At 45.9% G+C, this 12,767-nt stretch overlaps 1 protein-coding gene across 1 annotated transcript in view; it reads right to left on the bottom strand.

The window, feature by feature from the left end:
- Positions 1-9,951: 9,951 nt before the first annotated feature.
- shq1 (SHQ1, H/ACA ribonucleoprotein assembly factor) overlaps positions 9,952-12,767 on the bottom strand; it is a 22,037-nt gene continuing 19,221 nt past the window's right edge. Inside the window, exon 11 of the mRNA XM_068708027.1 lies at positions 9,952-10,126. Within this exon, the coding sequence (XP_068564128.1) occupies positions 9,952-10,126 (175 nt within the window). The remainder of the gene's footprint in view (positions 10,127-12,767) is intronic.

Genomic DNA, 12,767 nt, shown 5'->3' with positions numbered 1-12,767 from the left:
TTTCTTTGTGCGCCGGTGACGCGGCGGCCGGCTACTTAGACTTCCAGATCAATTATTCACATGGCTCTCTCTATAAATACCAGGCCGTTAAAATGGAGGAGGATACCGTCTGAGGGCTGCCTGAGCGCGCTGAACTTGGACCCATTAGCGAATGTCAGAAGACAAATTACGGTATTTAATATGTTGCTTGACGTATGGCTTTTTCAGAGCCCACATTTAAAATCCAGTATATTTAAGTTATGAAATCCAAAGCCTAAAACAGTAGAGCCGGTTCGGCAGTTATTGTAGGAACGGCAACGCGGTGTGTTCTCACTGTGAATTTAAAGTTAACAGGCATACAGCAAGATGAAGATATTCATATAGGCCAATATCACAAATATTGAAAATTACGACGACAAAAATCGTACAGTGAAAGCATGCCGTATCGAAAACAAGCCAAAGAGTCCACAGGTGTGCTAGCAGCTCTGTGAGGCTATTCAGGTTCAGCAGTGCATTGAGCTGAATGCTAAACTTCAGCGCAGGTATAATGTTCACAATGTTCACCCTCTTAGTTAAGCATGCTAGTATTTGCTTTATTAGCACCAAGGCTGATGGGAATGTCATAAGTTTTACACATATTTGGTCCCAAAAATGTAAAATATTACACGCACACACACACAAATACATTCAAGCTCATGGTGGCCTTTAGTTTGTCAGACCTTTTTCACAGCAGTCAGAGTAGGAAAGGCCTAGCGGGTCTCCCAAATCATCGGTCCCCTTGGCGCTACCTCCAATGTAAACCCACCCACGTCATTATAAGACGGTCGAGTGAAGAGCGAGATAGTCCACACAGCGTGGGAGAGGTGCAGGATGGGTGAAACAAACACAGGAATGGACACACCATCTCTGACACGTCCAAACCTAAACGCCAGAAGGCTACCTAGAGCGCCGTAGTTTGAAGCTTCGGGCCACCGACCGACCGAACGAACGAACGTCGGCTGCTTGACGAGCTGGGAGTGAGACTGAGTTGGAAAAGCACAGGTGTTGCTAATAACACTAACGATGGCTCCGTTATTTTCCCGTGTTCCAGTGAGAGAGATCATTACAGACAGAATATGAATGCAGAAACTTTAAGCGACTGAACAAGAGTTCGGTTTAGGTTCTTTTGTCCGTAGTCGTATGTATGGACCAATCAGAGGCTTTGGTTTAGGAAAATGTTAAATGACATTTGCAGAGCGCCTTTGTGATTGATCCGTCCACCATAAATAGTTTTTCTTCACACTACGTCACTAGCTAGTGTTGCATATTCACATGGGAGCCTTTAATTTGTGTGTCCATCACAACAAAGGATTCTCATTACCTTCCCAAGTGGCATTTGTTTCCATGGCGGCGATACAAAATTGGAAAACATTACGTCCCACAAACACGTGAAGCGATGTTAATAAGAGGACGCGGTCATTTCACGTATATATCTGTGACATCAGTCTGAGGTAAACAAAGGTGGCGGAATACATTGGCCCCCGAAGCCGCTATCGCTCAACTCCAACTCCGTTCTCCGTGGGTGAGAAATCTCTGCAGAATCAGATATTGAAGTCATGTAATTATGTATGATGCAAGCCTATTTTCACCCCTCTGGTCTGTTCATATGAGTCCGGCTGCAACAGGAGACAGAGGTGAGGTGGCATTTCCTCCACTGGTGAAGGAAAAGGAAGGACAGGATGACGGGGGTCTGAGGAGCCTGCTGCAGACAGAAGCCTGCAGTGTCTGAAGCTCAACCCCCCCAGCTGAAGACTAAACCCAGTCTCTGCACAGCGGAGTGCCTGTCAGGTCCAGCTGGTGCTGAAACGAAAAGAGAGATGACTCCTAATAACTTGCTCTGTCTTATACCGAGGCAGACTCGAGGAATCATTTTTTTTTTTAGAACCAGTGGCACTCTAACAGTGTTGTTCTTTTCTCTCTCTGGGGTTGCTCAAATATTCACAGCCTGTTCGACATCATGGTTTGATGATGAGGCATGGATCTAATCAGAGGAGTTTGGGGAGCCTCAAAAAATGGCGCTGGAAAAAAAAAAATACAAATCTGCGCCATCTGACAGCAGCTCCGGGTTTTTTTGGTGCCAGAGTGCTGTCGACAGACTCACGAGTGGCGCGTAATGATAATTAACACGCCAATTAGGCATCTGCTGCGTTTCCAAGGCTGTCTTGAGAATAATGTGTTTACAATTAAGCAGGAGAGCTCGAGTGAGCGAAGAGGCCACACATCATCCTCCTTAACGGCCGACGCTCGCCAACGGGACGGCGGACCCGGGTGCGACGGGTCGGCCAGACGCCCGTGATTGTTTCTCGTAAGCGGAGGGCCCGGGGAGCTTGTCATATCTGATTAGGCGGAGGGGTGACGCAGGGGCCAAATGAGCTGGATGGAGCAGCGAGGACCAGGAGCGACACATTACCACTGGGTGTCACCACTGATCACATCATATCATCACTCCCCCTCCGTCCCTCTGACAACTCAATCAATGATCTAATTGACTGGGAGCAGGGCCGCGGTCACAACAGGTTCCAGTGCTCAGGGAATAGCCAGGCTGCAGCACTGATTCATTCTGGGATTCAAAAATAAATAAAGAAAAGATTCATAGCTCAGAAGCAAGGCATGGGGTTCAGGAGAAACTCTTCTTTTTTTTTTTACTGCTGGTTTGACCACAAGATGGCAGAGTTGGACTATAAAAAGCCAAAAAAGGCTGCTCTTTTCCCGCCGGCTGTTTTTCTGCCTTTTGTTTCATCGCCCATCATAAAGTTTTTATGCTTCTTCATCAATCTGTGTCGGGTGGTGATGGTATTCCAAAGCCTGTAGACTTTGAATCAATAGTCCTATGTGTCGACATCACGCCCGAAGAAAAGCAGCAGGGGATTTCTTTTTCTTCTTCTCTCTCTGTGGAGAAGCGTCTCTCACCACGGCGTCTCGTTAACATTCACTGAGATTAGATTACTGCGGCTCGGCCGAGACAACACCAGTGACGTTATGTCCCTTTGGTTCTCATGGACTCTTAGCGCTAACGTGCTCCGTGTGAAATGTGCGGTTTGCAATGTACTCTGCGTCATTAGAGCAAAGAGTCCATGTGGAATCCTTCGTTATACATGTTGATCCTTCACCTTGGAGACATATATATATATATATATACATATATATATATATGCATGGACTTTCCATTTCAAATTAAGTAGATCGGTAGATTGCGCGAAAATGATCTAAAGCTCCAGAACATCCAATCTCCATCTCTAATTCTGACAATTTACATACTTAAGGATGAGCCGCAATTCTGCGTGTTTTTCCATTGACTAACACACTTTTCTAGCCCCAGATGCTAATCGAACCCTTTTCAAATATGTTATTTTTTTGACATCCAAACTGCTGCGTCATCCAGAACCACACATGGATCCTGATGAATGAACATCTTGGAGATGCAAGGTTTTTCACCAGACACCAGCGATAGGGTTCAACAAACGTACTGGCTGACGAAACGAGAGAGATGGGAATACTGGAATCTTCAATAAAAAAAAATACCTTCTAAGGTTACATACGCCAGTCCAGGCCACTGGAGACCGGCCAATTGCAAACACACCCTCCACACACACACATATGTGCACATCTTCACCAGTAAGGGGTTTATTTGGAAGGCTTCCACTTTAAATCATCATGTTTACTGTGGCTTGCTCGTTGCTGGTAGCGCATGGACAGTCTGGCTCTGGTTGCAGACTAAAGCCCCAAGTGAATGTGTTTCCAGCTCTCCTGCTGTGCAACGAGAAGGAGCCTGGATTTCCACTGGTTGGCGGTGAAACAGATACACGGTATGTGACTGATTTAGCCGTCTCCGTGTCTGTCTCCGCATCCTCCCCGGGAAGCTAGACGGGCAAGGGTAGTGCCAACAAAGTCACATTTGAGGAAAACTCCCCATCTGTCAGGTATTCCGTCGCGGCTCCGCATATGCTTGTCTCTTTAATACCGGCCAAAACCAAAACACAGACACAAAGGCACATGCTGGTACGCGCACAACTAGACGAATCTAGAACTGACGCTCTGTTTATCCTCTACTGATGTTTAGACATCACTCATTTCCGTAAAGACGAGACAAAGAAACAGAAAATACACAGCGCCTCTTTATCCGTGGACCAGCAACAATGGACAAAGTTCGGGATTTTTTTCAGAGTTGCCCAGCTCTAACGGTGATCTCACTCAGCCCCCTGTGCCAAAGTGCTCGATTGGAGACCAACACTCCGTCAGTCCGTGTGAAGGTCAGTAAGTCTTATGTTGTCTGCAAGAAACGGTGATCTGCCCCATCCAGGTTAGAGGGGAAACGTTGACCTCAGAGGATGAATTAGAGTCATATTAACGTTAAATAGTGCAACCCAGGAAGCAATTTTTCTAAAAGTCCTCTTTGCTTGACCATTCCTCTACATCTCCGTCGATATTCAACGTATCCGTATTTTGCAGAAACAAATTTTTAGGAACATTGACTCTCTTTGTTTGCTATTTACTTCTAGCCTCACACTCTACTAGAGGACCCAGGTGTCACGCCGTTGCTCCTCTGTACTGAGAGGCGACATGCTTTGTGCACCTGGTGAGGATACCCATCAAGTGTGTTTAAAGGCGCTCCAGGGAAAGGAAGAGGAGGAGGAGAAGAAACCCAGAGCAGCTCATTTGTTTTTTTTGCCTAGAGTTAGATAAGACGATCGATATCAATCCGTTGTATGAAGCTAGAGCCCGGGGGGTGATTAGCTTAGCTTAGCATAAAGACTTGAAACGGGTAGAAAAACTAGCCTGGCTCAGTCCAACGTTCAAAGAATCCCCCAACACCTCCTCTCACTGATCAACACGCCGTTTCCTGGTCGTTTAATCCCTTCAAAATCTAAAGATTAAACAGCAGAAGTTGTTGTGCGCCGGAACTATTTAGTGACCTCCTTGAGTTGACCCCGGCTGCCTGGCAACTTCACGAAGGCGGCAAGGAATTTCTGTTCCTGTGTACTGTAAACAAATGTGATGCAACGTGTAACTTAGTCAGCATCTCTAACCCTTGTTATGTTTGACAAGTTTTGACAAAGACACAAGATATCGATCTTCTCATCTATGTCATCTCTCAGCAGGAAAGCTCATATTTCCAAAACATCTAGCTGGAAGGAAAGGTGGAAAAAAAACAGTGACTGTATCATTGAATGACTTTACCAGCAACCTGTTGCTGGGTCGACACCAACCAAGTGTCTGATATAATATAACTGGTTTGGTTAACCATATGTTTTATGCGTAGAGCACGGAGATGAGGAGACGACCTCAGCAGACGGGCCATAAACTTCTATTGAATAATTACAGATACGCTATCATCACACTAGAGCAGCTGTCAATGTAAAAACAATATAAAGCATTACAAACTCTGGACTCACTAAACCGACGAAGATGATAGGAGAATGTTAATGATTTATTTTTTTTTTTTTTTGGTCAAGGGTTTATCTTGCTGTAGCTGGCTGCCTCCCTGTTTCCACGGCAGCACGGAGCAGCCGAGGCGCAGAACAGCACAGCAGCCTGCTTTCACATTCATAGAAATCCTCGCCATTAATTCCCAAGAATGGAGGTGAGTTCCAATGCTGATGAAATGTATGAGAGGAGCAGAGGCAATTTCTATCTTTAAGCCAACAGACACCACCTCAACTCCATTCTGTCTTGGCTGGTTGGGGCTGAGGTGGTGTAGAGAGAGTGGGACGATTAGATATATATATATATATATATATATATATATATATATATATATATATTTTTTTTTTTTTTTTTTTTTTTTTATTATTATTATTTTTTTTTTTTGGGAGGGGGGGTTATTTCTCTGCAGGCAAGTCCCCTGCATCTCAATCAGACTGTGAAAACATCAGGTACAAAAAAAAAAAAATGCAATCATGACTGCTGCAAACAAAGCTGAGCTGAGGCATTCTGCAGATATATGTGTCTCACCCCCTAAATCTCCATTAAAAAAAAAGAAAAGTGTGTCATACAAGCGTTGGCATGTTGGAGCGAGAGCATAACTGATTCACCGGCTCGCAGACGGGGGGGGGGGGGGGGGGGGGGGGGGGGGGCACGACGCTGCAGGAGAGTCGCTCAATATGCAGTGCAGGTTTTTTGGCAGCATGGGCGCAGTCAGGTTGGCACGGCTCACGGGCCTTGTAGGTACTGACATTCTCCAACAGGATTGTAACATCCCGTACCCCCCCCCCCCCCCCCCCCCCCCCCCCCTCCAGACTCCAGACAAACCATCCCCACCGGAGCCTGAAATAAGACTGGGGCTCATACACGCCGCACTCGATCTCCTCTCAACATCTCATTACGCTCCCTGCTGCAGAGAGCAGGGCTTTTTTCGCTGCTACACGCGCGCACCGATGGAGAAAAAAAAAAAGAAAGAATCCAGGCAGCGGCTGAGGCACTTTTCAATCACACCAGTGCATAACAACCACATTCACTTGTTGTGAATTAAATGCCACAGCAGAAGCACCTTTATTTTTTTTTCCCTCCTCCCCTCAGATTCCAATCCTCTCCTCCTCCTCCTCCTCCTCTTCTTCTTCTTCTTCTTCTTCTTCTTCTTCTTCTTCTTCTTCTTCTGCGTCGTCTTCATTATCCGTCTCTGTCGGGAGCGCTGCAGCTGTGGCAGCGCAGGCAGCAGCTGTGGCGCGTGTTCATCGACGCCTCCGTGAAGATCAGAAGCCTCCCAAATCGCTGTCTAGAACCCCCCCTCCCCCCACCCACACACACACACACACACACACACACACACACACACACACACACGCGGATAAACATCAGGGTGTTTACGGTCTCCTCGCGAGCAGTGACAGATGAAATCCCTGTAAACTCCAGATTATGCTATCCGTGAGGCGATGATGTTGTGTTTTTATTTTTTTATGAATGCAGCACCTTCAAAGTTTCTGTCTCAGCAGTTGGCCCCCTGCATTATTCACAATGAAAACTGGACATTTGTCCAAGTAGATGTCTTCATCTTGACTGCAAGACGCGCTGGGGTTGCATTGTACATGTATAGTAACATATGCATGCGTCAGCATTAGCGTAGCTGCAAGTGTACATTGGCACAAATTCCCCCAGTTGAGACAAAATGAGTTGGAAGTAATTCCTTCAGCGCGTCATTATCTCGTCACCTACTTCAGAAGCCGAACGGCGAAGCTATCAAACGGTGTGTTTTAGCGCTGAGTGATCGCGTTGATGTGACAGGGTACATTTCAAAACGAGCAGCTTGGCCTGAGAGTGGATTCCTTTCTCCTCCACTGTGAATATTTGGAAACCAAAAAAAAATGTTTCCAAAAAGCCCACGGTTCGTCCAAGTGAACGAGTTCACGTTAGCCTGTATACCTCCAGCCTCCCCGGATCGCTCATTAGGAGCTTGGCTGAGCACTCGGAGGTTTTGTTTGGACGGCTTCCCAAAATGGAAACGCACAACTTGGAGCCGTGCCAAACTGTCAGCCTCGCGCATGATTTGCACAGTGAACGATTGCCGGTATATATACCCGGATGGAGCGGTCCCAGGGCCCCGTCGGTGGAACAGAACTTTGCGTCCAAATGAGGAAAGCGCTAATCGCTCAGAGCGGCGTTCAAATTTGACACGAGGCAACAGCTGAACGCGAGGGATTCCGATGTTTTGGTTAAATGTCCGTCTTCCTGCTTTCAGCATTCTACGGACAGGTTTGCTGTTTACAACCGAGGGTTATAATGACACAATAACATTTTAGCTTATAATGGACATTTTAAGTGTTTAGAAATGTAGGGACTTATAGAAACCAGTACAATTACTTTGTTTTTTATTATCTAATACTATACTGTGCCAAACCACCACCTTGTTAGAGTCCAGCGCTCTGAACACATCGTTACATGCTAATTGCTAGCAGTCTACGTTTGACCCTAACCCTTACGTGTTCCAGCAAATATCATCCGTTCAAACCACACTTTTATTACAACACTCTGAGGTTCGCATTGTGTTTGCCGTGTCCTTCGCATTGTGTTGTAGTCTACTCGTGTGGTTCTCATTCCTTCATCCCGGCTCCTCTCCCTCTCTGCCCCTGCATTCACCATTATTAGGAGCACAGATTAAATGGATGGCGCATCCCACGCAGTTTGGTCCTATTAATAATTAAGCAGGGAGAATATTACACAGTTCATATACTTAAAACATGGAGTTCAGTGAGTAGGTCAAGAATGATTACACACTGCAGGCTGACAGGCGGCGAGAAACCATTTGTTCGGTGGTAATTAGCCTAAATGATAAAGTAATGCAAACCCCCCGGTAAGGGAGAGAAGACGGAGCGTTCGGGAGGAGGCTAGATTCGCCGCAAAACAACACGGGCAGCAGCGCAAGGGGACGACGTCATCTCCTCGAGGCTGGAAAAAACGAAGCCGGTTCATGTCTTCCAGATAGAGGAACTGCACTCAACAACCTACTGAGAACCTGCGCAAGTCATGTATATTAATGCATACATCATGGCAGCGGTGATGTCTAAATGGTGTCAGAGAGCAGCGAGCAGGCCCTGAGGGCGAGCTGCGACAGATAGCAGAGGCTGAGTTTGTGACCTGCAGGTGAAGCTGCTTTACAAGCCTCTCAGGGCTCCGGGGTTCATCAATAATTTACTGCACCGCCAGTCATGTTAACACTATCCTTAAGCACCCTCATTATGACCCTCTGAAGCGCACCCACACACATCTAGCATGCATGCACAAACTCAGATGTTTGTTAGTTGACTCCCTCCTTCACACACAAACACACACACACACACACACACACACACACACACACACACACACACACACACACATACATTATGGGGACCTGCAAGACAAGTCCCCACTATTTGTTTGTGTCCCCACAACATGAGTGATATAGACGCACTCACAACACACACACACACACACACACACACACACACACACACACACACACACACACACACACACACAGATACACACACACAGTCGTGTTTCCATGACTTTTGGGGATATTATATTGACATTTCCTAGAGATTTACCCTAAGCATAACCGCTAGTAGCCTAATCTTAACCCTAACCCTAACCTAAACCTAAACCTAAACCAAGTCTTCACCCTAAAAGGCTATTATTCACATCATGGGGAAGTGCAATTGTTCCCAACTTGTCCCCACAAAAAAAGGTGAGTCCCCACAATTTGACTGTCATTATGTCCCCACAAAACGGGTAAAACACACACGCACACACACACACACACACACACACACACACACACACACACACACACACACACACACACTCACCTTACGTAATGGGGGCCATGCATTTTGCCCCCAAAAGGAAGGCGGCTCCCAACAACGTGACTGTGTAAAGAGATATATGTATTACATGAGTCGTACACACACACACACACACACTTACACACACACACACACACACACACACACACACACACACACACAGATAGTGGATTAAACGTTATCCTCATTATCTTGTACCATCTCGATGAGCCGTAGATAATAACAAGAGCGCAATAGCGCTCGCAGTGTGGCCCATTCACAATGAATGGGATGTAATGTCAAATATTCCAAGATGCATTGGATTGTCTGAAATGGGTCCATCTTTCTTTCTGGAGAGCTCTTGGCAGAGAATAGGAAGAAAATATGCAGCTGCTGCAAATGAGGAATAAAAAAAAAGGTCCTCTCACAGACCAGCTGGAAAAAAAACCAGAGGTAAAGTTCTTCAACAGAGATTTACTGTTCCACTTTACGAGCACCGAGGCTGCTGCTCAATAAATCCTTTATCATTGTGCTTTTATTGGGAGATTTGATCTCCGAGCAGACAGATTGGGGAAGGTGGGGGGGCGGGGGGGGAGGGGGCAGCGTTAAAAAAAATCCGTCTGACTTCACCGCAGAAACCCACATTGATCATCATGTTGGCTGCGACGCCGCTCACTCATGTGGTGAGTAATCGCGGAGCTTCCCCGTAGACTTCTGTGAGCTCCCGCAGCTCGCGCCTCAGCTCCCGCAGTGGGCTGCGGTGTGACACGGAGTCTGATTGAGACATCTTCATCGGCTTTATCATAATCACGTCAATAGGAATACGGCGCGCAGCTCTTTTAGTCTGATATCTGGCCATAAATACGCGACTCCGGAACGAGCTATCATTAACGCTCACCCGCAATTACACAGCACTGTTGGCAAAGACAAATTCATTCCCTCCGAGTGGAGGTCGATGTCATATTGATTGATAGGCGCCGAATAAGCGGTTCTCTCCGTTGTTTACGGCTGCAGAGGTTAAATAAGGACTGCTGGGGTTTATGTTTCACAGTATGCTTTTTATATGAACTCTTTGCTGCTCTCATGAGCCGGAGAAGTGTTGAGAACATCGAGTTCAATATGAAAAAAAAAACTGTGAGGCAGCCTCGCTATTATGATACTTGCTGGAAGACGGATCCATCATATTGATCAAAATGCAAGAGGAATTCATCTTTGTGACACACAGGCTTATTAGATCACTGCTGGTAGATGTCTTTGTGATATCTTCTGTGGGAGGTCTGAACCAAAATCAAGGTCTGATGTCCAAGGTGGAAACACACAGGGTGTGACCACGATGTACGGTACAGAGCTTTATCGGTCGCTCCCCCAAAAACAATGACCTATAAGTAGCAGGAGATGTTCTGCCGGTGAGTCAACTTGCAGAGCAGGAGTAGTCAGCCTTAGACACGCGCGTCACCATTGGCGGCTTAACCAACAGGCATTCTAGCAATAAGTGTGCAGGAGAGGTGTTTTGGAAATGTTGAAGGCGCCTCCCATCCGGATGCCAATTGGCCTCTTTCACAGCCATTGCGCAACCTGTTATTTACAGCAGTTTGTTCCAAACAGACCCACCCAGTGTGCCTCTGATTGGCTAGTACGCGTTGCCATGGTCACAGAATTTGTTAGGTGTATTACTGATGAACAAGGTTGGTTGAAGACTCAGATGTGAGGGTTTTCATAAAGGTTGGCAGTCTTCTTGTACAGTGCTCTCATATATAACTACAATGTTTTTAGATGTTGCAATGCTATAGGGATGGAAGGAAATTACAGATGTGTTGGAGATTTAAACGTTGACGAGGTGTCGTGATTAACCTTAATGTTATTGACAAGTTTAACAAGAACATGTACAAATGGCCCGCATCAACAAGGTTGCTGATCCCCGTTGTAGAGAATAGCGAGTCTCCAACGGGGGTTGATGGGCCAACCTTCAGAACAACCTTTACGCACAAACGTAGTAACGGGTTTAGGAATAGCTGGAGCAAACCCAGTCCTTTATTTTATACACAAGCAAGCTAACTATGTCATTTTTGCCCGAAACTGAAACCAAATTATTTTCCTATTCTAGTAAAACATTTTTAAATCTGCACCACAAGCACACACACATTCATCGGTAGAGCGGAATAAGAACACAAATGTAATTTGTTGCAGCCTTTGACGGTCTTCTGTTCCTGGCACGTGTTGTTGAAACAGCCCGCTGCTCCAGCTAGTGAGGAGAAGAGAACCGGGTTTAGCTGCTGCTGCCTGCTCAAACACAAACTAAAAGAAATCAATTCCCAACAACAGCAGGAAGAGTTCTCCGAGGAGGAGGTGGACCGCAGACGTGTAAGATGCCTCTTCAGCTTTGGGAAAATTACCCAGCCATCCAGGCAGTCTGGTAGCTTTTTGGAAGCTGGTGACAACTGTGGTTGTGAGAAATAAACAAGATGATAAATCTCTCAAATGCCTTAAAGTATTTCATTGAACAGATATATAGTTAGAGCTCTTTCCCCACGGATTGTTCGGCGGGGTAACGGAGGTTTTACAGAGTATGCTTCACACAAACGGAGCTGCTTGTTCCAGCTGCACACTATCATTAACATTAAGCTACATCCAAAAAGAACAACCTGATAAATGGCCACAACAGCAACAGTCCACCGTGAAACGTGTGAAGTACAACATCATTCTTCAACATCATTTTCATCATTTGTCGAAAGCTCCGGAATAAGCGAGCCAGGCGCCGTTCACAACCTGACAATAACACGCTTCTTGAGTGATCGGATCACAAAGTGGGCAGCTCTGAGTGCGTCTGTTCACTTAGAATGCGTCTCCACCTGTGAACGGATTTCACTTCCCACCTCTTCATGCAAATGAGCGGCTACATCGTCTCCGTTTGCAAAGACCAAATGCGTTTCTGCACTTCCTGTGCCTAGTCTGCCGGAAATCAAAAGAAGAAGAAGAAGCAAAGCAAAAAAAAAAGCAAATTTTTTCTTGCCCATAGGTCATTTGAATTGTGTCTCTTTATGTAAATAACTACTATAGATGACTACAACAAGTTTTTGGAACGGTGGTGACTACAAAAAAACCAACAAAAACAATCTGTATCAGTCAATATCGCTCGCTGACGATCGACGAACACTATCGGCAGCAAAAAACGTGATCGGGGCATCTCTAAAAGTTATATTTCCTACCTTTTTCTTTTTTTTTTTTGTCTGACGCATGACTCAAAACTACGATCCGAACAGTGAGTGAAACTAAAGTGTAGGCTAAACAGGGCATTAGTGGAACTGTTGTGGTTCAACTGTCAGTTGAACCACATATTTAATTCATACGTTCACACACAGATGACATATATGGCATATGTACAGAACGGGCTATTTTGATATTCCTGTGTGGAGTAGAAAATCAGAGAGAAAACGTTTCAAGCAGTGTTTCTTTGTCTTTGTCTCTCGTCGTCGCTGGACTCGGCACCAGTCA

This window comes from Cebidichthys violaceus, unplaced genomic scaffold (genome assembly GCF_023349555.1).
Source record: "Cebidichthys violaceus isolate CVI_PGR_0920_01 unplaced genomic scaffold, fCebVio1.0.p SCAF_130, whole genome shotgun sequence".
Taxonomy (NCBI): domain Eukaryota; kingdom Metazoa; phylum Chordata; class Actinopteri; order Perciformes; family Stichaeidae; genus Cebidichthys; species Cebidichthys violaceus.
Note: the sequence above shows the minus strand (reverse complement) of the source record. Positions and strands in the feature narration are given on the sequence as shown.